The sequence below is a fragment of the Phoenix dactylifera genome, unplaced genomic scaffold (assembly GCF_009389715.1).
Source record: "Phoenix dactylifera cultivar Barhee BC4 unplaced genomic scaffold, palm_55x_up_171113_PBpolish2nd_filt_p 000578F, whole genome shotgun sequence".
Taxonomy (NCBI): Eukaryota; Viridiplantae; Streptophyta; class Magnoliopsida; order Arecales; family Arecaceae; genus Phoenix; species Phoenix dactylifera.
The window spans coordinates 27,836-53,053 of record NW_024067980.1 but is presented as its reverse complement, the minus strand read 5'-3'; the positions used below and the strand labels follow the sequence as shown (position 1 = coordinate 53,053).

Here is a 25,218-nt window from a genome sequence, read left to right as displayed (position 1 = left end):
CACAATCCTAATAATGATCATTGGACTGCTCTAGAAAGAATTCTCAGGTACCTTAAGGGTACCATATTTCTAGGATTACACTATTGTGGTTATCCTGCTGTTCTGGAAGGCTATAGTGATGCCAACTGGATCAGTGATACAGTTGACACCAAATCCACCACTGGTTTTGTCTTTCTTTTAGGAGGTGCAGCTGTATCATGGAAGTCTACCAAACAAACTGTAGTGGCTAGGAGCACCATGGAATCTGAAATGATTGCCCTAGATACCACTAGCATTGAAGCCGAGTGGCTTAGAGATCTACTGATAGATTTGCCTATTGAGACTTCACCATTACCTTCTATATCTATTCATTGTGACTGCAGATCTGCTATAGATAAATGCAATCAAGAAAATGCAAATGTGAAAATGAATAGGCACTTGAAAGTGCGCCATAAATCATTGAGATACAAATTAAAGAATAACTTGATTGCACTAAATTTTGTAAGATTCGAAAGGAATCTAGCTGATCAGCTTACCAAAGGATTGTCTAGAACAGTGGTTCTAGAGTTGTCGAGGGGGATGGGGCTAAGCCCATAAGTAAAGTCACCACGGTGGTAACCCAACCTGAAAAGGTTCAATGTGTAGAAACAAGCTAGATAGGTGACTAATGAGGAGCACTATTTGTTTTTCCCATCCCTAGGGCAACAGTGCTCATAAAAAGCAAGGGTTAGGTTGAGTTTTTACTCTTAATGAATCCGAGACCCATGAGGCAGGGTACCTACTTGCTTGTACCCTTTTTCAGGATTCACCTATATGCGTGTAGTCGTGAGGCCGCGACTGTGGGAAGTGGGCTGTTCCCTAATAACACACATGAAGAGATATCTGCGCATGGCCGTAAAGCGCAAACCCGCTTCGAGCATGTTCACGCTATATTATGTGTGCTGTTGATGAAATCTGAGCCATGGACCAAGGTTCAAGGCATAGTCCACCTTGGCTCCACAGAGGTAATCAATTGTCACTAAGTGAAGGTTCAAACCGAAAGGTACCTACACCTATTACATAATATAAGATACTCAGCATTTTATTTTGATTTTTTTTAATTTTATTTTGATTTTAATTTTTTTTTTAAATATTTAATTTATGTGGGGGATTGTTGAATTAAATCAAATAATTTAAAATTTGAAAACCAAAATTGGTTAACGGCCAAGTGGCAAGCATCCGTGCACAAGCAAGGGAGCAAACATTGAAGAATTTCTAATGAAAGCAAACCATGACAAGTGTCATGTATCCAGCGCAGGAGCAAATATGGAAAGGCCCCTCGAAGAAGGAAGGAAGCATGAACGGCCAAGATGCAATAAGCCGAAGAATCAAAGGAGCACAAGAAGACACGTCATCAATCCGCGGGAGGGGAATCTTCTTCTTTTGACGTGCCTGAGCCTATATAAAGGACTCTAGGGATCATTTCAAAGGACAATCAAAATTTTCTCTTCTCCCTATTCCAAGAGTCTAGATAAAAAGGGCTCTAGGGATCATTGGGGAGAAAAGAAATAAAGAAAATTTTTCTTCTCCTCATAATTTTTCTAAGTTTCTTTTGAGCTATCTGCAAGCGTGAACGTGCTCTTCTTTCTTCCCTGGAGGCGCACTGACGGGGAAGACGTGGTTCTGTATTGGGTCGTCGTATCTCTAGGAGATCTGTGCCAGCAGACCCGTGCGTGGGGGGCATAAACTTTCCTGGGACAGCGCATCAGCGTGCTTCGATCCACAGGCCATCTTCTCTCTCTTTCTTCATTTTATTATTATATTGTCAAGTTAGTTATTTGCTAGTTTATTCTTCTTATTTATTGTTTTTGAATATTAAAAATATTTAATTATATTTGTGCATCTAGGCTAACAGCTCATGCTCCAATATATGAGCTGATAGCTATAATTTGGTGGTTCATTTTCTTAGTCATATAATGCAATCCTCCTTCAGTACTTCATGTTCCGTGTGTTCGATTCCTTTTAATAAATCGGGGTTCTTTTCAGGGAAAAAAAAAATCTGACATGATTTTGCGGGGATCCTTCCTGCAAGTTTCTCTAACCAGCCTGCCAAGTAAATTTCTGCTAAGCTTTAATATTAGATGCCCAGGTCGCTACCTAGCAATGTACTTAAACAACTTGTTTTTTTTCTGTTTCAGATCGGAGCCAGCATCGGAAAACCGTCCAAAACTGTTCCTCCACTGTCCAACACTAGCTCATGGGTGACATCTGGCAACCTCAATGAACGCGGCGTTTGAGTCGGGTTGGTTCCCAATGGCATTAAATTAGAAATGTTGAGCCAGTGAAGTCAGGCATTAAATTAGAAATTTGTGATCCATAAAAAAAGTTAGATTACTTTGCTTTCGTGTTATTTGTTTATCTCACGCTCCACCAGCTCATTTGGTCGTTAGGAGAAATATGTAATGATGGGGGACAAAATGGATCGTCCTATTTTCGGCATGAAATCACCCAATTCTGGCCAAGCTGAGCTCAGAAGTCTCACTTCAGAAGGCCGAGCTCAAAAGAAAAATCTCAAAAGGCCAAGCCCAGAATGCCAACCTCATCGTCCACATACTGCGGCCATGCCCTGCAGTAGCCTCACCGTACCATACTTTGCTTGCCAGCCACGCCACGACATATCAACCAGGGACCATACCCTGCTACGACTGTCAACGCCTTACCGCTCATAAGGACGGACTGCACCGTGCGTCACAAGCAAGCTTTAGCTACGCGCCATCTCCTCCCATAATGAGGACGGGTCATACCTCCGCCACCTGGGCACCTCTACGGGGACTATAAATAGCCCCATCAGGTAACTCCCAGGAGGACGTTTGGTTGTACCAAATTTATCCCACTCTAACTTGATCGTCGGAAGGCCCTCACCGAAACCCCACCGGTGAGGCTTTGTGCAGGTCCGCCGCCGCGCGGGACGTGGCGCTCACCCTCTTCCTCCACATTCCGGCAGCTCTCTCGACTCCTCCGGCGTGGTCACCCTCGGGCCAAATGTGAACCACAATATTTGGTGCTAGAGGAAGGGCCTGAGTCGTGATCATGAGGTTAAGAAATCATGGAGCTTCAAATGCATCGAGGAGCCGGGCACCAGCTCCCGGCAACTCGCTCTAAAGTCCACCCCCTGCAGAACCGGTGGACCAAATTTCTCAGGTCTAGCGGGAGCAGTTCAACCTGCTTATCCAACAAGTCCAAGCGCTCACTGTGGTTGTTCAAGGCCTGCAGTAAGTAGGAGATCAACCTGTACTCCCTCCTCATGAGCATGAGTCCTCAGGACGCCACTTGCGACGTCATTCTCCTGTAGAACGTCGCCACCACCGAAGCTCCCATCGAGCTTAGTCCCCAGGCCAGGAGGGCCCTTTTGGTAGCATGATTAGATCTTGCACCGAAGGAACAAAATCGTGCGAGAGCATAGTACCTACGCGGACCCTTCCCAGAGCGAACAATACCTTACGATAGAAGGATGAGCTCAGAAGGCCGAGCTTAGAAGGTTAGACGGTCGGGCCGACTTCAAAAGGATCAGAGGACCAGAAGGCATGGTGGAAGAAAATGCTCGCAATATAGCTCCTATATCCTATATGTCAACGACTCCTTGACCTCGAGGGGCAGCGGCGCAGCCCAGAGCTCAACGTCTGCCGCCTAACGGTCTCTAACAACTCCCAGCCAGTGCTGAGCCAAGTCCTGAGGGACCTCAAAGCTCGAGAGCTATCAAGATGTCTTCAAAAGGTACGGAACGCCACTTCGGCTTTAAATAATTTCAATATTCCACATATTTTAGGGTCGGAGAATGCAAAAGATGACCTACAGGTATCTCCATTCCCAACGTCGCCCCCTTCATCTATATTCTCGGGTTGGTGCTTACCCTTGAGCTAGATTCTATTCTCGAGCTCATCTAAGTTCTCGAGGTTTTCTATGTTCTCGAGCTCATCTAAGTGCTCGAGCTCTTCTATGTTCTCGAGCTCATCTATATTCTCGGGCTGGTGTTTACCCCTGAGCTGGATTCTATTCTCGAGCTCATCTAAGTGCTTGAGCTCTTTTATGTTCTCGAGCTCATCTAAGTGCTCAAGCTCATCTATATTCTCGGGCTGGTGCTTACCCCCGAGCTGGATTCTATTCTCAAGCTCATCTAAGTGCTCGAGCTCTTCTATGTTCTCGAGTTCATCTAAGTGCTCAAGCTCATCTATATTCTCGGGCTGGTGCTTACCCCTGAGCTGGATTCTATTCTCGAGCTCATATATATTCTCGGGCTGGTGCTTACCCCCATTTCAACGCCAATTCGACGTTATTTCGACGCCATTTCGACACCAATTCGACGCCATTTCGACGACAATTGACACCATTCGACGCTTTTCGATGACATTCGACACCTTCTGCAACGACATGCCCCGATCTGAGTGGGGCGCCCTGCTGAGTCGACCACAAGCCAAAGAAGGCCACTGAAGTCGACCTCGGAGCAGAGTCGCTTAGCTCGGCTTGGAAAGCTCGGCCTAAAGCCGTTAAGTTCAATGACACGAGAGGTACATCCTACTCGGCACATATATCTTCACAAATATTTGACTGAATTATAGGACGATCAACGACTGGACTACTACTTCCTTTGCCCGAGTTAAAAGACAACTCGGACTTGGAAGTCGGGGAGCAAATGATGGGGGACAAAATGGATCATCCTATTTTCGGCATGAAGTTACCCAATTCTGGCCAAGCCGAGCTCAGAAGGCTCACCTCAGAAGGCCGAGCCCAGAAGACCGACTCCAAAAGGCCAAGCCCAGAAAATCGACTCCAAAAGGCCAACCCCAAAAGGCCGAGTCCAGAAGGCCGACCTCGTCGTCCACATGCTGCGGCCATACCCTGCAGCAGTCTCCCCGCACCATGCTTTGCTTGCTGGCCACGCCACGACATATCAACCGGGGATTATATCCTGCTATGACTGTCAACGCCTTAACGCTCATAAGGACGGACTGCACCGTGCGCCATAAGCAAGCTCTGACTACGCGCCATCTCCTCCCATGATAAGGACGGGCCATACCTTCGCCACCTGGGCACCTCTAAGGGAACTATAAATAGCCCCATCAGGTAACTCCCAGAGGGACTTTTGGCCGGACCAAATTTATCCCATTCTAACTTGATCGTCGGAGGACCCTCACTGGAACCCCACCGGTGAGGCTTTGTGTAGGTCCGCCGCCGCGCGGTTTGGTGGCGCTCACCCTCTTCCTCCACATTCCGGTAGCTCCCTTGACTCCTCGGCGTGGTCACCCTCGGGCCAAATTTGAACCACAACATGTAATAACATGCAGGTATTATTATCAAAGATGGCTATGTGGGAACACTGTTTATCGAATGGTCCAATTTGTATGTTAATTCACCGATTACAGAACTCTGTCCTGAATGCACAAGGCCTCGACAAGCCGACGCATAGCCAGTGGACTTAAAACATATCACTATTGTGAAATGATAGCAGTTGCATGTCACCAATAATCATGATGGTTCAAACTTCAAAGCCAAGACCAAGCCCATCAGAGCCCAATCAATATCTAAAACATGAAAACCCCGATCAATATCTAAATTAGGAAAATAACAATTGTTACTTCCGTCAGAACAATGACTACGTTTTGGAGGATCTCTCTCTCTGTAGTAGAACAAATGAATTAAATCATTCACCTATAGATATATCTATGAAAATCAGAAAATAAAATATTCAACAATAGAGATATTGTCGTTCAGACAATAAACTAAAAGATGGAAAAGAAAGAAGATTGGTAAAGTTAGCACCGAATTCCTCCATCTAGAGAGATTGGACAAAAGGAATAGAAGATGCACAAAGTTTGGAAAGCAAATTGTCAATATCACTCTAATTTCTAAATTGGATAAAAAGCTTGAGAATTGTTATTTGCATTACATAAAAATGCCAATATTTTTCAAATTCGACTCTAGACTTGGTTTGATTGGAAGGCTAACGACTATTATTAGCTACCCATTGAGAAGTAACAATGGAAAATAATAGAATATTTAATTGATCCACTTCTCACCGAATAAAAATAAAAATAAAAATGACAATTCCACCAAGCAGCAACTGCTCATCAACTTTTTTTTTTTTTTTTGTTGTTGTAGTACATAAGAACTGTTATAGGAGACTCCTAAAACAGTTATAGTAAAATTTTAGCAATTAAAACAGTCATACTAGTTATAATATTACAAAGGCTGTTATTGTAAAACCTTGGAGAGAAGAGAACTATATAAACAATAAATAGAAGGAAATTAGAAGGTTAGTACAATATAGAAGAGACACTTGAACCAAGCCAACATGGGAGGGAGACCAGGAAATCCCGAAAAAGAGTATCATATCTGGTCAGCAGGCCAGGATCAACAAACAGGTGAACACTTGGTGGAAAGAGGTCAGATGAATCTGCTGCTTTTTGTAAGGTTCATCGATAACATTTTCCTATTCATCCTTGTTAATATTATCATGCACCCAAAGCTTTTTATAGTAGTCGACAAACTGTAGCATAAACTTGTCTTGTGTATCAAAAATCGCACTGTTTGCCTGCTCAATGAATTCGATTCAGATTCTGCAGCTTCTCTCTAATGTTGTAGAGTGAAATAAGCGTGTGTTCCTATCACCATTCTTAACTTAAAGCTTAACATTCACATCCACATTCTAATTCTTATATTACTTGATAAAAGAATAGGAAAAGATGTTCCATAACATCATTACATGCATGTGAATGAATTATAGTAGCATCAGGGGAAAAGGTTTTCTACCATTGAATTATATACATTGACTTCGTTATATGAAACAAATATATGGGGCTTGAAAAGTTGTAATTATATATAGGAGAAATAAGGAATATTTCATGGCTATGAATGTACAATGCTAAGTTGAGACCGAAGTCCCACTGGAACAGAATGTGCTCTGGACTAATCTGGATATCATACTGATACTTGAACATTCTGCACAAGTTGTTCCTGACTGATGGCTTTGTCCCTTATTACAACAGGGGAGATCAGTTTCCACACTGCATGGTGACAGATATGAAGTGTCAGTTTAGTTACCGAACAACAACATCAGTATGAAATGGAACTTTAAATACTGAATTTGTCTGATCAAACACTCAAGTAGAATAAAATCAAGTTATAGTACCAAAACAATGAGGCCAATGCTGTTTTACTTAATTTGATTCGATTAGAAATTTCATGAAAATTTGGTTTATCAAATATTTATTTTTTTTGAGAAATACCAATTCTTTTTCTTTTTTTGGATTGTAAGAAAATGTGGTTTAAAGATAGTTCAAAAATGATTGATAAAATTCAAGATGTATGAGAAAATAATGAGTTATATGCTGCTTGTAGCCAACACACACACACATATATAGTTGGTGGACCTATGTTCTCTGTCTTTCTAAAAATTAAAGGATCACCAAACACTAATCCTGTTCTTATTCTTTTAAACAAAATAATTCAAAGTTTGACAGTTAAAGAAAATGCTGAAATTTGGATGTGCTTTGGAGCAGCATTTCACAGATTAGTTTTGAAATTACATTTTGAAGGATCACAAAAGGGAGGTGAGTTTTCCTTACAAAATAAACATTCTGATAACAAAATATCACCAATAACCTTTCTTTATTTTATTACCATTTACAAGGTGACAAGCTGCCATCTGAGTACATAAATCTCTCACAGGTCTATTTTATCTTAATTATTTTTATGTAGGCGTCCCACTGACGAAACTATAGGAGTTTTGACAAGCGCTGTTTTCATCTGGTGTGATTAGTAAAAAAAAAATATTTTACCAAGATAAGATCCAATCCAAGTGAAAAATAAAGGAATATATATGAGCACTTACAATATATGCTGGCAGCAAACCATTCGTTTATAATTTTTACCCATGTACTTGCCTAACCAAGATCGATGCTCCATCTGATACAATGACAATGATGCCAAAAATCCAAATGAAGCAAAGCCAATCTTCAAACATATTAGGATACATTGAAAGCACATCTCGGTAAAGGATATCTTACTTTCTAGTTGGTTGATCCATTTCCCAGCTAATGAATAGCATTGCAAAATACATCGTCTATATGGATCCCATAACTATATGGATCATCGTCTTCTGATTGAATGTTATCCTTACAAAACTGAATAGCGAATTGTTAAAAATCCATTGAATAATTAATTAAACTAAAGATACTTACTTCACAGAAACTCACCTGAGAAGATTTTGCATCAATCCCAGTTGAAAATGTTGCCATTACAATTGCACAGATAGCAATTAGAAAGCTCTACAGGATAAGAATCATGAAAAAAGTATTACACTCAGCGTGAGTTTCAACAGTTGAAAGACAAAACATTTAATTAACTACAACATCTATCATCCCGAATGATGAAATTTGTCCAGATAATCATATATTAGAATAAATTCAAAAGAAAGATTGATTGAGCAGGAATCATAAATATATTCAATATCCTGCAATGATGCACCACGCTAAGTTCCTTATCTTACAATTTCTTTAAATATTGATATACATAAACTATAGAAGCATAAATTGGTTTTCCATTTTTCCTTCTCGGATAAAATTGATATCGCAGCCAATACAATGCAACATCCATCAAATCTCTTGTTTAATATGTTCTCGAATATTTAATCATTCATTCCATATATTACATTCAAATTTTGTCGCAATGCCTGTCGGAGTTAGAAAGCGATATTCCTTCTATAGTAGTATCGACCTTCTTCATTAGATATAAAGCCATCTTTTTTCATCATAGGATCAAGTTCTCGTAATGATGCTTTTGGAGTAGTGATTTTTACAGAAGTAGTTCAAAATCTAGCCAGAGCTCGTAACTTTTGTTTGTTTACTAAATGATTTCAAATTTGATGCTTAATCTTAGATAAAAAGATAGCAGTTCCTTCTTTTCTCACATTCTTTAAAATCAAAAATAGCAGTTGTAAAGAAAACTTCAGATCCGTCCTCGTCACTAATTGAACCTTGATGCTGCAACTACTGTTTTAAGGTTTCATTGGATATCAACTTTCTGTTTTAAATGGTTCGATAAATTATAAGTGGCTGATGCTAGGAATTGTTTTAAGGTAGTAGTATATCAGAGAAATGAAGACTTACAGTAATAAGACTTATCATCTTGGGAGGATACTGATGCGTCAGAAACTAGCAACGTTTAAAAATTTCCAGGAATTAACCTGTTCAACATCCACGGAATCAGTTACAGGGGCAAGCAAGATGCGATTAAGGTTATCTGATGAAGGATACTAATAATGGGATGCTGATATATGGAAGCATGTTGTAATGGAGCAGGGATCATAAACAGGAGGATTCACAGATGGAGACTATTATTAGGAAGGAAAAATGATGCTAGTGAGTGAATGGAGAGCGTCGCCATGAAGGAGAGGGACTAAAGTAAATGATGTTACTTAGGAGTTACATGATGAGTTGATCACAAGCAGAACAGAAGTAGACTGAGGCACAATGCAGTGGGAGCAAGCAATAACGGAGGTCTTACAAGATCTTTAAAGAGTAAATATCCAATAACTGTGACATACCATGGCCATCAACGGCCTCATTATACAATCAAACAAAAGCAAAGATAAGTATCTATCCTTCTTACCAGTATGGTAGTCCAGTCACCATCCTCAGCCATCATCTTTTTGTGTTGCATTTATGAGTGTGAGGTTAACTGTAATGGTGCAAGTCATGTTGTCAAGTACTTTAGTGCATTATACAAAATAAATTGCCACTGTCTTACTAGGACGCGCATGAATATATTATATATAAAAATATATAGGAAAGGTGTTACCACATAGTTTAAGATCTGGTATTAGCATCAATTATCAATACTGTATTATTAATGACAATAAATGTCAAGTTTATCTTGAATAGTTAAAGCCCTCGATTTATCTCTAGAACATGACAATTTACCATCTTGAAGCAACTAAAATGTCCTATATCAGTAAAGGGTTTTCATAGCAGATCATGGCATGTTGCATATCTTTCAGCGAAGGCCTGATCTGCTATATTTTTATCATGGTATATTACTTGGATAATCTTTTACCGTTAAGAAGCATCCTCTATGAACTCTAGTCTTCTGAAGTACTAATATGACCATATAGTCTTCTGAAGCATTAACATGACATTTTAGGAGATGATGACCAGTAAATAGTATAGTAAGTTAAAAGATACTGCAAAATTAAGGGCGTGAACCAAGTCTATAAAATGAAAGCATACCTTTGAATTGCAGACCAGCAAAGGAAAACAATGTATGAACCCAGGATTCCAGAAGATAAAAGGCCCTGATTAACCTGTTACCTACAAAATGGGTACTGAGACGTTCTTTTGGAACATTGCATACCTATTTTTAACTCCGTATCAACCATATAATTATAAGTTCCAACTAGATACATTCTTTGCTTAAAACATGACTACAACCATAACCATAACCAGCAGTATCATAGCCTATTTATATGTCAGCGCAATTTCCAAATCCATCTAGTTTGAGAATAAAAGAAAAAAATCTGTTGTGCTTTGAACCCCATCCTCTATGATATTTTCAGCAGAAAAAGAGTAAAAAGAAGAAAATTGTGAAAAAACAAGGACATTAAATCACGTCAAGGGGATAGAGTCCTCCAAAAGGTTTGCATCAATTTTTGATCTGATTGCTTGAATTCCTAGCCCATAGGGTTTATATATTTTCAGGCTGCTACAATTCGACTAACAAGAGAAAGATCTAATCCTAAAAATATCAGGAAAAGTTAATAAAAAAAAATTGTGGAAAATAAATAAGTTTTGCTTGGGAAGTTTTCTTTTCAGATCAGGATTTGTATTGGTCTAAGGGCTTTCCTGAAAAATTTTGGTGATTTTCCCAAATTTTTCCATGATTTATTTAGTGGTTTGTTTTTATATTTGTGCTTATGCTTTATAGCTGATCCTTAAATCTTATAAAGCTTCAGAACTTCTGTTTTCTTGGGAAGCCCAAAAGTGGTTGCCCACCGTTGGACTAGCCATGCTGCTGTACAGGTGAAGCATGGGGGTTTGACTGAACCAGCTGCTTATACTCTTTTGGTGTCCTAAAAATAGTGTACCGCAAAAGACCGTTTCCATCATGCAGATGCAGCCATGTCTGCTTTCATGTTGACATACCCAGTTTAGATTCCATGAGGGGTGTCTTCACACCCTTTGGTTCTCTAACACTCATCTTGAGATAAAAGACCCACAAGATAATGGAAAACAGGGATCAGAATAGAGGCTCTTGAACCTTATTTTGTCAAAATAGACATGTTGTGCCATGTCATGCTGTGTCATTCGCATGCTTAAACACATGCTACAGCCCATGGTAAACAATGTATGCCAATGTATGTTAGATGCTCACAACATTACACCGACTAGAACCTAGCATTGGAGACAAAAATAAGGGTATCCCTGTACCATGCTTGTATCTTGGTGAGATATTTCTTAATTTTGACTAGAATATATTGAGTAAATTAGGCTCAATTTGTACATGAGGATTTTATTGCAATAGGCGATGCATGCAATCCAAAAAAACACTATTATATTTATTTTGGATACAACTGAAAAATCAAGAAAGCTCTATTATGTTTCTTTTGATTACAACTTTAAAAAAAATCTATTGATTGGATTACTAGAAGGGATGCATGCATGCATATACATATGTGCATATTCAGATCTATACGCGTTTTAATATGCATAGCTCATGATCAACAGTTTGAATTTTCAATTTATATGACCCATTGTGTATTTTAGAACAGTGCCACAACTGAAATTATCCATTCCTGCAGCCACTTGATGCATAGGTAGGTGGCCACCAAAGCATATAGTTTTTGGTTTCTAGGCATCTTTAGTGGTGCAGATCATGATATACAGTGTGATCTCCAAATAGGAAGGCCCATATTAATTTTTGAATCATTACTTTTTACCATTCTGATTAACCAACTATTATGTAGCTCTTCTATGTGAATTTATGTATTCAAACATACGTATAAGCATATAACTGCTTTAGTGTTACTACGTTATCCTAGAAAAGCAATAGAATGGTGCGGACATGTGTAGTAGGGTATGCATCATAACCACTACTTAGTTAAGGCAGTCTATGCTTCAGCTAGTTCTGTTAGTTTTGGAGAAATAAACTACGGGTTAACTCTTATGCCGCTCACTACTGAATGCTAATGTTGCACTAAACGGCATAAGAGTCAGTTAGTAGTTTGTTGCTATAGAAACAACAAAACTAGCTTTGACATCATCGCCACCCTTTAATTAAGGATATGATGGTTTCCACTTTCAACACCCTTCCTGTATTGAAGTCCAGTGATATGGCTTAGGAGATATAAGAATTATTACATATCTTGGAAATCTTATTTAGTTAATGAATGAATCTTAAGCATATTTGATCTTTGGGTGTTAACAGTAAAAGAAATTCCTACTGCAGTTCATAGTTCATATAAATGAGATAAAGAGAATGTTTGTAAAAGCATGTAACTAGTGTTGAAAAGTTCTGTAAGTGCTTATTTACTATTCTCTAGCTGGCTAGGATTTATGTCATGTGCCAGATCATATCCCTACTAAGTGTGAGAGGAAATTCTTACCTAGGTTTGAAGCCTAGAATTTCATATCTGAATTGAGATTCACCATTTTTAAATAAATAAAATTCAAGTTAATACAAAATTTGGCTCAACAATGGCAATCATTCTTAAATAAACTACCTATCTTGAAGAAAGTAAGGGATTCAATAACAACATCGTGTCTACAGAAATATAGAAAACAGTGCTGTTGAAAATTTTCCATGGTGCATACCTTAGAATGTAGTGATACAATCACCATTACTTTAACCAAGATTGCAGTCCATGTGATGAAGAATATGTTGATAGTGCAAGATGTGTCCAGAGCATACATAATACACATAAGAACAATCCCACAAAATGAACCAAGGTAGAAAATGGTCGACAAGAACAACCCAAAGAAGCCACTGAAGATAATAAAAAGATTAATATTGCATCAAGCTCTAGAATTTAAATAAACTAATCTCATTTTTAAGTGCAAAAGAATATCTGAAATGACAAAATAATTTCAATTTTTTTGGGGAAAAATCCTAGGATTTAAATAGCATGAATATCACAAAATATCATTTATCATATGTTCTGCCACAAATATCTAGGCTATAATTACCTCAATTTTATTTATTAGAGAATATCCAATGCAGTTTTATCCATTTAATCAGAATTATATGTTAATGTTGGAATCCATGCCTAAAAACCATTTGCATCAAACACACAATATAGCATTTCATTTCAAAATTGGTTTTATGGATATGCTTTCATGTTGTTATAAAAAGATACTGAAAAATGGCCTTGAGTTGTGAAAGGAACTACATCTTCTATTGGTTAAAATGAACAATGAGTTTCAAGCTACACCATAGGGAGGATTTGTTTACTCTACTTGAATTATGTATAGTTATAGCTGAGTTTTTGTATTTTAAAGTATCTTTGCGATGCATAATTCCTAGGCTCATTAGAGTGTTCAATCATCAAGGGTTTTGTACTTAGAAGAGAATCTTCTTCCCTATGTAGTCAATGCCAAGTATTCCCTTCCAAAAGCAGTAAAATTGGTAGGGAGGCACCAAGTTCTTCATGCAATAGTTTAAATGTGGCTGCTTAAAGTCAAGAAATAATACTTTAATGTAGTAACAGTCCAGTCACTATAGGTTATCACGGTGTTCAATAGTGCAATAAGTGGGACCAAGATGTGTGATCCATTTTAGGGTAGAAACCTATGAGAAACAATTTTCTGAATTCAGTGTTGAAATTATAATGCATGGCTTCATAAATATATGTAGATGACTGTGAACTTATGAAAATGTTTAATCATGGTTTTTTTTTAAAACATTGATTTCTAGATGATTGATGTACAATGGCATCATAATGCTCCTTGACTGCTCACTATATCGCTATACTATGCAATCTTCACTATATTTAGAGGGCCAATTAGTCACTCAATTTTATTTTCTTTGTTACTAAAGTGCTAGACCTATGCGCCCACAGTAGAGCTTAGTAGGCAGGTAATACTATTATTTGATGTTCCACGCTTCCACTACTACCTTCTCTATGTTTTCTCTCATATATTGCTCATTTAGAAGCATCTCCAAAGTTATTGTGCTGGTTTTGAAAAAATGATCCAACACTGCAACAGCATGGAACTTAATTTGCAAGGCTACTTGAGCTGCAAGTAAATGAAATAATTCATTGAAGATCCAATAATCCTAAATGCAAATAACTGACCATCTCATGCAGTGTGTAAATATAACTGTAAGTCTTAGTAGCATATGTGTTTGGGGTGACTTGATCACCATAAATCATAAACAAGCCAGAAATCTAATGGCCGTAAGTCTTTATAGTAGTTTCCAGTAAACAGACGGGTGTGGTCTATCCTTTTCCTCCTTTCGGTAATGGATAGATGGACCAGATCTGGCTACTTTCTTTTTTTATGGACAGATTTGATCATCCAACTGCTGCAAGTCCTTCAAATAGATAAATGGACCAAATTGGTTTGTTTCATCTATTTAATAGACAAATCCGACCACCCAATGGCTGCTAAAAAAAAGCGTTTCTAATAAATAAACGGGTTAGATCAGCACACTTTGTCCATATTAGTAGACAAAAGGCTTCTCTACTAAATAAACAGATCAGATTTGCCCATTTTATCTTAAAGGAAGCAACCGATCATCTGACAGTTCCTAAAGCCACATCTATGGATATATTGACCAGATTGGATTGTCTCATCTATTTAGTGGACAAAGCAGAATATCCAAGAGCTACAAAAAGCAAGTACATGAATATTGTGTTTGGAAAAAGATAGGCAGTTGACAGAAAATTAAGATATTCAAATTCTGGCAAAATTGACAAAAGAAAATGAAATAAAGGACCAAGATAAGTTAATCTTCACATGAGGGGGGAGACGAAACATAAAATTAAATTATCTTGGATTCTAGGTAGTGACTTGTCAATAATATACATAAAAGACATGTAACTGTAATAGAACATCTTTTGGAAAAGTGGCAACTTATCATTAATTGTGATTAAATCTATTTTCTTTAATCACTTCTTGATGTATGCTTTTGATAGAATTCAAATTCTACATTAGCAATTTTGATGGAAAATTCTGTAAGTGTAAAAATTTAAAGAAGACAGATAAAATATATAAATATAACTGTCATAAAATAAGACTATAACTGCAATTTCAAATTCAAATTACACATGGATGCATGCAGAAAATGTATTTGGCTTTATTAGAATTTACATAAATAAGAAGCACATGGAAGGATTACAAAATTACCCTGCACCTACATGAGCAACTTCACCTGCAAAAAGAAAAAAGGTAAAATAGCTGTTATCTCCTGTCGTTTTCTCCCCTAGAAGATTCTTTTGGTTCTTTTTTTTCCTAGCTTCATGGTCGATAGAGAAATAAACCCCCCCCCCCCCCCCCCCCCCACACACACACACACACAATCTTATTAATTTACACATGCTGTATTCTCAGTAAATTAGCTTCCTAATGTCAAAAGGTGGAAGGACAAACAGAAAATTTGAAATCTTTGTTAAAGGTTTATATATTAGCAGCTCTGCATAAAATCCAACAACTTAGCATCATTCTGACATTATGATTTGTGATGCAAAAAAAAAAAAAAAGATGCACTGTTTTGTCATGGAAGAAATTGGCATAACGATAATACAGTTTTGTAGATTAAATAAGAACAGGAAAAAAACCTCCATGATCTAGAGAAACTACATAAACTGTTTCAGTTAAATTAAATGATACAATTACATTCAGCAACATAAATGTCACGCTCGATGATTTTTTAGCATACCATATAATTGGATAAAATGCGAAGGGATGATGAATGGAGCCATCACTGACAATAGATATATAGCAACCTTTAAAGCCCAACATCTAGAATGCCATGAGTTGCCAGCTTCTTGCAGCTTCTCAGCTCTAAGTGTAGTGACAAACATAAATGAGAAAAATATCTGAAAATATTTGTCAAGGTTCCTAATAGATTAACTTTTCAGAAGTTTATTCCCACTGAACCATTTCTGCCACAAAATGTAAGTGCGGAATTACAGCCATGAAGGACTTTATTTGAAACAATTAGTATGTCATATTCTGATAATAATGATAATGAATAGCTATATACAAGACTTTAGCTAGAAAAAATCTGGAGGCTCACCGAATTGTCTTTATTGAAGGATATGAAGCACCCTAAGCTTATACGAAGCACGCCTGCAGCATGAAAACATTCATCACCATCAATTCCACATACTGTAATATCTGGAAAGATAATTAAAACGTTAAAACATGATTTACATGATAATAAGCTTGAAAATCGTATGGCACATCTCCTGCTCAAAGTTTCTATTTATGATCCACCATGTGGTTAGGAAGGGAAGAAGTTTGTTACTGTAAATATATCGGATTAGTGCCCAATGTGAGATAAGCAGCCTAAATATTAAAAGTGCTACTCTTCCTAGATTGATTGAACTAAGTGTTTTTTAATAAAACAAGAAAATGGATTATAGCAGATTACAACTACAAAGATATTTTCCCCCCCAAAAAAAAAGAAAGATATTTAATATACCGGTGTAAATATATCAGGTTGCTTCCCAATGTGAGATAAGCAACCTAAAAATTAAAAAAGTTATTCTTCCAAGATTAATTGAGCTAACTATTTCTTAGTAAAATAAGGAAATGGATTATAGCAGATTACAATTACAAAGATACTCTTTTCTCAAAGGAAACTTAGAAAGGTATTTAATACACCCATAATATATCTGTAAAAACATGCATTATTCATTTTCCTTTCAAAACAAAATTATTTATTCATTGAACTAGTACTGTTGTGATAATTAAAGATGGTTCAAGAGAAGAAAATTTTAATATCGAGGAAGTTTTGAGTACATTATAATTTGGTAATGGATAAGAAAGAATTGCAAAGGATTTATCCGTTCCATATGCAAAGTTTGGAACTATTAGTCAATAAGTAGCAGATCTGAGTATAAAGATCACAGCTTAGAGTAATTTTCATTTTAGTTATAAAGTTCCTATCAAAATTATTAACTAAAGCATGAACTTATTTAATATAGTTGTCAAATGCTCAATATGAAGAGGCATACATGATGGACTGGATAGTGACATACAATGAAGAATATGGAGAAATTTGTGCCCGTAGTCACGAACAAACCATGCCAATAAATTTGTTAGAAAAAATATAAAACCATATATGCATCGAGCTTGCAAAGATTGTTTTCTTTTGACCGAATATATTGCACTTTCTTGTTTTGCAAATATCGATTGTGCCCAACTCCGTATTTCCACACTCCTGTCACCTTCTACCAGAATATTTTCAACAGGCTCAACAGGCTTCCTCATTCTGCAAACAAACAACGCAAAAGATTAATGATATTTAATATTGGAAATTTTTTCCAATTATCTGAGATAATCTAGACTACTTGGGTTGGGGTCATGAAAGGAATAGAACATGATAATAAATAAGGGGAATTCAGTGACAAGATGTGGCCACTGGGTTATGCCTTCATAGACGTGTCACAAACCACTTTTTTTCTTTATATATTCTTGATTCGGACTCCACCAAACACCCATCTCTGTTTTTGATAACTAGAGTCATTGATTAAGGGCCCTTATTTTCCTTAACTTAGGGGGTCACCCACAATTTCAACTTGGACAAAATAAAAATTAGTTCCATGATATATTGAATAATTCTTAACAAATATCAAGATCAATGCAGTGGGTATGGTGACTAATTTTGTGCAAGTGACAAGCTGAGCTGGTGCTTGGACTTTGAACACACATAGTCAAGAGAGAAACCAAAAGCTTCAAGGGGAGGTGTAAGAGAGAATGCAGATTGAACAAGATTTTCATTCTTTCCTATGTCTTGATGACATGGCTTGGATAGATAGTGTCAAGGCAAAGACAGTCTTTTTCATCACAATGCTAATCTTCAATGCCCATCACAATCTTCAATTCTTTCCAGAAAGCACCTTGCTGATTCTTAAACACCACCATACTTGAAAACCACAACCAAAAATTAAGAAAACCATTAAAACAAGCAACTTCCTTTATCCAAGAAACAACACATCAAACAGAACTCATGGTTCTTAATCGAACCCTCAATTCTCATCAAACATATATTCAAAAATCCCAACGAGCAGCATATTTATTCAACTTTTCCAGAAAAACAACTTACTTGCAAAACAGAAAACGTAAAAAAGGAATAAAAACACGCAACTTTCTCAATTGAAAACCAAAAGAATTACAAAAGGTCATAAAAAGAACGATAGAGTTGGGTAATAAAGAACTCACATTGTTCGGAGTTGAATACAAGAAATCAGCGATGCCAAAAACGCAGCTGCGCTTCTTCAAGTCTTCCTCTCACACCCTTTCAATCCCTTCAACATCCTTCGGCAAAATTACCGAAAGACCAAGAAACCCACTGGATATCAAAACAATCTGATCCGTTCTTGAGATCTGGCAGACCATGAAGTGTCAGCCGTCGGATCGGGGGCAAGATAAGGGACTGACCAATCGAACGGTTGTGATTTGATTACTAGGAACGGAGAGGGAGAGGTGTAGGTGGGCCCACCCAAGGCTGGTCGGGGTGTCGGGCCGATCGCTTAGAATTTTTTTGTAACGTCGTTGCCCTCCATCCTAATCTTTTCTTTTTGTATTCTTTAGTCGATTGTTAGTGGCTGGCGGTGGCACGGGAGATGGATTTGAAGATTTCAAAACCTTTTTCTTCTTAGAGTAGCATGTAGCTAGAGAATATTTGAAACTTTGAGATGGGTATTTCGTCATGGGGACATTAAAAGATGTTATTAGGTCGAGCACCTTATGCTGCCAGGGAATTTAGGGGCTTAGATGAACTTGGACATGCAAGTTATGGTAGGAGACATTATATCAATGTCTGGTGTATTGATCCTGGAGGTCATCCTGTAAATAGAGGTGGGCATTGGGCTAGGCACGGCTCATAAAAGGGGGCCGGGCTGGGTTAAGGATTTCTGGCCCGCGGGCCGAGCCCGGCACGGCCCATAAGGGCCTGGGCTGGTACGATTCGTGGGCCAAGCACGGCACGGCCCGCGGGCCAGCCCGAAAAGGGGTATTTATAGGACTCCAATTTTTTTCCCCAAAATACCCCTCAAATTAGCCGTTTTATGGCTGTTGGGAGGGGCAAAATGGGTAAAAAGCCAAAGATAGCCGTTATGGGCCAAAAAAATAGCCGTTATGGGTCACCCATAACGGCTATTTTTTTTTGGACAGGCGGGTCGTGCCAGGCACGACCCGTTTAGTAACAGGCCGGGCCAGGCATTGCCCGTTTGGTCTGTGGCCCAGTGGGCCTGGGCCGGGCCGGGCCTGGCACGGCCCGATGCCCATCTCTGCCTGTAAAGTTGCAATACTTGGATTGTGTTTTTACTAGTATTCTTTTAAATTTTAATACAACTTGAGTATTACTATTGGTGCATTGTAATTTTATTAACTATCATTTCTACAAAAGATTTTGAGTATGATACAACGTTCTTTCTACATTGCTCTTTATTTTTTTCGTTTTATTTTTCATTAAGGAAATATGGTAGGAGTGCCACCTTCTAAGCAATGGTTGTCTTTTCCTTGGTCGAGGGCTAACTTGGATGGTTGGGGAGAAGGAATACAAATGAGTCTGAGTAATAGTAAACTAGTAAACTGCTTGGGTTTGTATATATACATACATACATACACATATATATATATACACACACACACATACCTATCTATCTATCTATCCATCTACCTAGCTATAAATATAGAAATCCATACTTGGCTTGTTTGTTTAATTGACCAGTTGTTACCAATTTGAGCCCAAAATTTTATTTAGTTTTGCAAGCTCAATTTTCTTTTTTAGCAAATTAAAAAGCTCAAATTGTTAAACTCTTTTTTTTCAACAAAAATGTTTAACTATTAACTCATTAGCAAATATCGATGTATGTCCATCACTATAGTCACGTATGACTACATAGTTGAATCTCAAACTTCAAATCCTACATTAGAAATATCATTATATTTTTGAGCAAATTAATGAAACCTACTATATTATTTTATTGATAAATAAAATGAAGTACAAATCCAAGCCAAGGAATGAGAAAGCAAAAAAAGAACGAAAAAAGCAAAGATAAACAGAGGAGACGAAGGGGGGACATGGGATGTCCAAGCCCAAGAAACCATACAATCCAATATCTGTCCAATGAATAAAATCTGATCCAATACAATTCCAGTTTAAACAGAGCATCGAGACAACAACTAGCCTAACCTACATGGCCCACTGCATTCTTTTTCACCGGAATTCCTGACAAAAACATGCGAGTTCTCATATTTTCTTGCTAAATGTGTGTGCCCGCTTACAAGTATATCGCTCTGTGGGAAACATAATTCCTATGATTGGCAGGTGCATATTGTGCCGATGACAAGATATTATTACTTACACTGCATGCACCACGGTGCGCAGGCAGCCAATCATGGTCGTTGATTTCTGTGGGCTTTATTCATCGAATATGCCCATCATCATCATCATAGGAACCAATGATTGTGACTGGCCGCAAGCATGGCCATATTAGGCAATAATTTTTTCGGATTGACCAGGTTAATAAAATGCTTGAATCTAAATTAATTGTTGTGACAACTTAGTGAAGATATTTACAATTTCCAATACTAAAAGCATGAAGAGATCTATTCGTTGGTTGATATAAATCTACTGCATAAAGAATCAAGTTCTGCTAACTCTTTTAAACCAAAAAAAAGGAGATAAACTGTATATTAAATGATGGCTATTTTTGGCAAAATATCTATTTTCTATCATACCTTGACATGGATTAGGGGACATGACTTAACATGTCCAAAGGTTGGAAGTTTGGTCGTGCCCTGATGGTAGACAACTGTTGAGATATATTTTGCATCGTCGGACGAGAATGCGGGTTTTTATCCAAACACTGAAATGCTATCATAACTACTGCATCTAACTCATTTGTAGTTTGAGTTGTAGGAGGCGGTAGTCGTGGGTCTAATACATCTTTTAGAAAGGTGTTTTCACAAACTGGAAAAGATAAAGTAGAGATGAGATCTCCTGGATGCTTTCCCATTATAATCTCAAGTGCTACTACTCCAAAACTATATACATCACATTTCTCAGTAACCTTTATTGTATTTGCAAGCTCTGCAATAGACAAGGAAAAATATAAAATCAAATTTTTATTGTCAACCACTTCTAATAGATCGAGCTAGTTTCATTGATTTAATTAGCTCTAGAGTCCCCTTGTAACTGCAACATAAGGTATCTGATTTAATGCAAAAAGTTCAAAGCATTCTCAATTGTGTCCGTCCCTCACAAAAGAAAGCCAGCATATAATAAATAGTTTACTATGTATTACATATATAGTACAAATTATAGCTTTGAAAATGTAATAGTATTAAAAGTTAAACAAACATATCTTCATATCAACTTGGTCACATGAATGTCATGGAGAATAACATGCAATTAGCTAATCCTAATAAGACCAAGAAAGAAACAATAACTCTTTTTGAGGAAAAATATTCTTTGATGAGCTTGGAAGTGTGTAATGCATTGATAAGTTACCATAGTCATAGCTATGTTATACCTTTTTTTTCTATAGAGGTAAACCTAAGGATGCTCTTAACATATCTTGAACAATGTTTTAAAAAAGATAAACAAATTTGTAAGGCCATTGTTCTTACATTACAAAAATGGAATTGCAGCATACCTGGGGCCAAATATCCTCGTGTGCCTGCAAGCATACTCCAATTAGATGAATCAGGCTTTACAAGTCTAGCAATACCGAAGTCCGAAATACAAGCCTTGTATTCTGAATCAAGTAGAATATTATTGCTTGTTATGTCTCGGTGCACTAATGGCGGAGCGCAATCATGGTGCATGTATGATAGAGCATGAGCAATATGTTTTACAGCATCCACTCTCTTAGACCAATCCAATTCAGTGGCACCTTCACTTCGGAGAATATTTGCCAAGCTTCCTCTCTCCATGTATTCACAAATGAGAAACTTATGCTGAGCACTGGAGCAAAAACCATAAAGCTTCACAATATTCCGATGTTGGATCTGGGTTAGTGCCCGTATTTCGTTCCAAAAAGTTTGCTTGCTTGGTGAGTCTTCAATTTCTAATGGATGAAATTTCTTCACAGCTACCAACTTGCCGCTTGGCAGCAATGCTTTGTAAACATTGGAAAATGCTCCAGTGCCAATGCAGTACTTGGCATCAAAATCCTCTGTTGCTTGAATGATGTCATTGTATGTGTCTTCTCCATTGAAGTTCCAAATAGAGAATACACCTACTTCAATACTTGCATCATTTCTTGTATATTTCTTCCTTCTCATAAATATTAAAGCAAATACAATAAATAGAAATAAGAGACTAGGAACAATAATTAACAAGAGAAGTTTGTGGTGCTTATATGAATCATCTTTGCTGGTTGTAAACGAGCCACATGAAGGCAAACCTTTCACTGCACCACACAAGCCCTTGTTGTGGGTGAACCACTCCACTGGTGCATTCTGGAAAATTATGTTGTTGGGCAGTGGGCCTTCTAATTCATTGTATGATAAGTCTACAGATGACAAGCTTATCATATCACTCAGAGAAGATGGAACATAACCAGTCAACTCATTGTGTGATAGGTTCAGAACTTCTAGCTTATCCAGTTTGCCAAATTGTGATGGTATCTCTCCAGTGAATGAGTTGTGGCTTAGATCCAGGAAGACTTGCAGGTTTACTAGATTTCCAATTTGAAAGGGAATGCTTCCATTAAAATGATTGTTTCCAAGCTTTAGTGAATAAAGTTTCATGCAGTTACCTAATTGTTCTGGTACCCTTCCTCTTAGTTGATTTGCTGACAGATCAAGAATCTCCAAATTACATAGTTCCCCGAATTCTGGATATACTTCTCCAACAAGTTGGTTGTTGCTCAAAGTCAAGTTATATAGATTAGTTAACTTGCTCAGATCCTTCGGAATCTCTCCTGATAGATAATTTGAGGAAAGGTCAAGTTTTCGTAGTTGAGTCAAATTTCCGAGTTCTACTGGTATGCTTCCTGTAACCTTGTTGCTGGAGATTCTTAAGAGCGACAAATTATAACATCCACCCCAATTTGGTGAGAGATTACCAGATAGTCTGTTGAAGCTTAAATCGATGTACCATAGATGTGGATACACTCCAAGATTTTCAGATATATCTCCGGATAGTTGGTTCTGCTCAAGTCGGACTCTGCCTAGGCTTGTACAATTTTTCAAGCTTTTGGGAATCGGACCTTCAAAATGGTTGTTGCTCAAAGAGAGATGATATAGAACTCCTCCTTTGCATATGTCATGGGGTAAATGGCCAGAAAAACTGTTGTTCGACAACTCAAAAAATTTCAAATTTGTAATATTGTTAAATTCCTGAGGCAAAGAACCAGATAGTCGATTGTTGAATAAGCGCAAATCATTAAGGTTGGTTAAGCTTCCAAAAGATGGAGGGATCGAGCCAGAGATTTGATTTTCATGGAGGGACAAGATTTCAAGCTTGGTTAAATTTCCGATACTAGCAGGGATTGAACCATCTAAAAGGTTGGTATATATTTTCAAATCTCTCAAGCTTACCAGATTTTGTATTTCATGAGGAATTGATCCAGAGATCTGATTTTCAAAGAGGCACAAGGTTTCAAGCTTGGTTAAATTTTTGATACTAGTAGGGATTGAACCATCTAAAAGGTTGTTATTGATTTTCAAATCTGTCAAGCTTACCAAATTTTGTATTTCATGAGGAATTGGTCCAGAGATCTGATTTTCAAATAGGTACAAGAACTCAAGCTTGGTTAAATTTCCTAAGCTAGTGGGGATGGAACCTGCTAAACTATTTTGTCGGAGTGATAGCCCAGTTAACTTCACTAGATTTCCTATTTCATGAGGAATTGATCCAAAGAGATGATTATCCCAAAGGTACAAAATATTAAGCTTGGTCAAATTTCCTAACCAACTGGGGATGGAACCTGTTAAATTGTTTTGTGAGAGTTCTAGCTTAGTTAACTCTGCTAGATTTCCTATTTCAGAAGGAATGGAGCTTGAGAGATGATTACCCCAAAGAAAGAACCAGTTAAGCTTGGTCAAGTTTCCCAAGCTAAGAGGGATGAAACCTGTCAGACTGTTATTACCCATGCTTAAATAAACCAAGTTTACGAGATTCCCTAATTTAGGAGGGATGGAGCCAGTTATCCCATTGTTGTAGCAATTCAATAATTGAAGCCGGGTTAAATTTCCCAAAGTGGGAGGGATGGAACCTGTTATATGGTTGGTGTAGATTTTCAACTCCAAGAGATTCCTAAGCCTTCCTAATTCCTTAGGGATGGTACCTGAAAGGTTATTTCGGTGTAGGTATAAGAAGTTAAGCCTTGTCATATTACTTATCCAAGGAGGGATGGAACCGCTTATCTGATTCTCACTAAGATTGAAGGAGTTGAGCTTTGTCAGAGAGCTGATCTGTAGTGGAATTGTTCCTGTAAAGTTATTAGTGCAGAGATCAAGAGAGGTGAGTTTCGAAAGAGCAGATATGGTGGGAGGGATGCTTCCATAGAGCTCGTTGAACGTGAGGTTGAGACTGGTAAGTGATGACAGGGCGGAGAAGTTGAGAGCATTCAGTGTTCCTGCTAGACCCATATGGGTCAGATTCACCTCCGTGATCACATGTCGGCCTTGACGTGTGACGTTGCATGCGATTCCAGTCCAGTTGCATGGACTAGTGTCGAGGTTCCAAGATTTAAGTGATCCTTGACTCTGGAGGCTGGCTTTCCACTGGAGGAGGGCCCTCCCTTGGGATGCAAGTGAAGCTGATGCCAAGGCAAGAAGAAATGAAAGGATTAGAAACAAAAGAAGGGTGGAGAGGAATTTTGGAGATGACATAGCTAAGGTTCTGACAGGCCCAAGGTGTTTTAAGGTTATTGTGGTTGTTGAGAGAGAGTTTGAGGCCTTTTATAGCCACCTTCTAGTTGCATATTCCTTTGCATGTCTACCGTAAGGGACAGGTGATAGAAATTTTGCAATGCTTTGAATGTTTCAAGCTGAACGAGGGTTGGGAGATAGTGATTTTACC

The 25,218-nt window shown here is 37.9% G+C and overlaps 1 protein-coding gene and 1 pseudogene across 1 annotated transcript; both read right to left on the bottom strand.

The window, feature by feature from the left end:
- Nucleotides 1-6,649: 6,649 nt before the first annotated feature.
- On the bottom strand, nt 6,650-21,010 carry LOC103717951 (annotated as a pseudogene).
- A 663-nt stretch (nt 21,011-21,673) lies between these two features.
- On the bottom strand, nt 21,674-24,816 carry LOC103699917 (probable leucine-rich repeat receptor-like protein kinase At1g35710). The gene has a single exon (XM_039119584.1). The coding sequence runs from the start codon at nt 24,783-24,785 to the stop codon at nt 21,708-21,710; it is 3,078 nt and encodes a 1,025-aa protein (XP_038975512.1). The 5' UTR covers nt 24,786-24,816; the 3' UTR covers nt 21,674-21,707.
- Between the last annotated feature and the right edge of the window lie 402 nt (nt 24,817-25,218).

Excerpts from the sequence above, each read along its gene's own strand:
- LOC103699917 (XM_039119584.1), bottom strand. The coding sequence starts at position 24,785 with ATGGGTCTAGCAGGAACACTGAATGCTCTCAACTTCTCCGCCCTGTCA.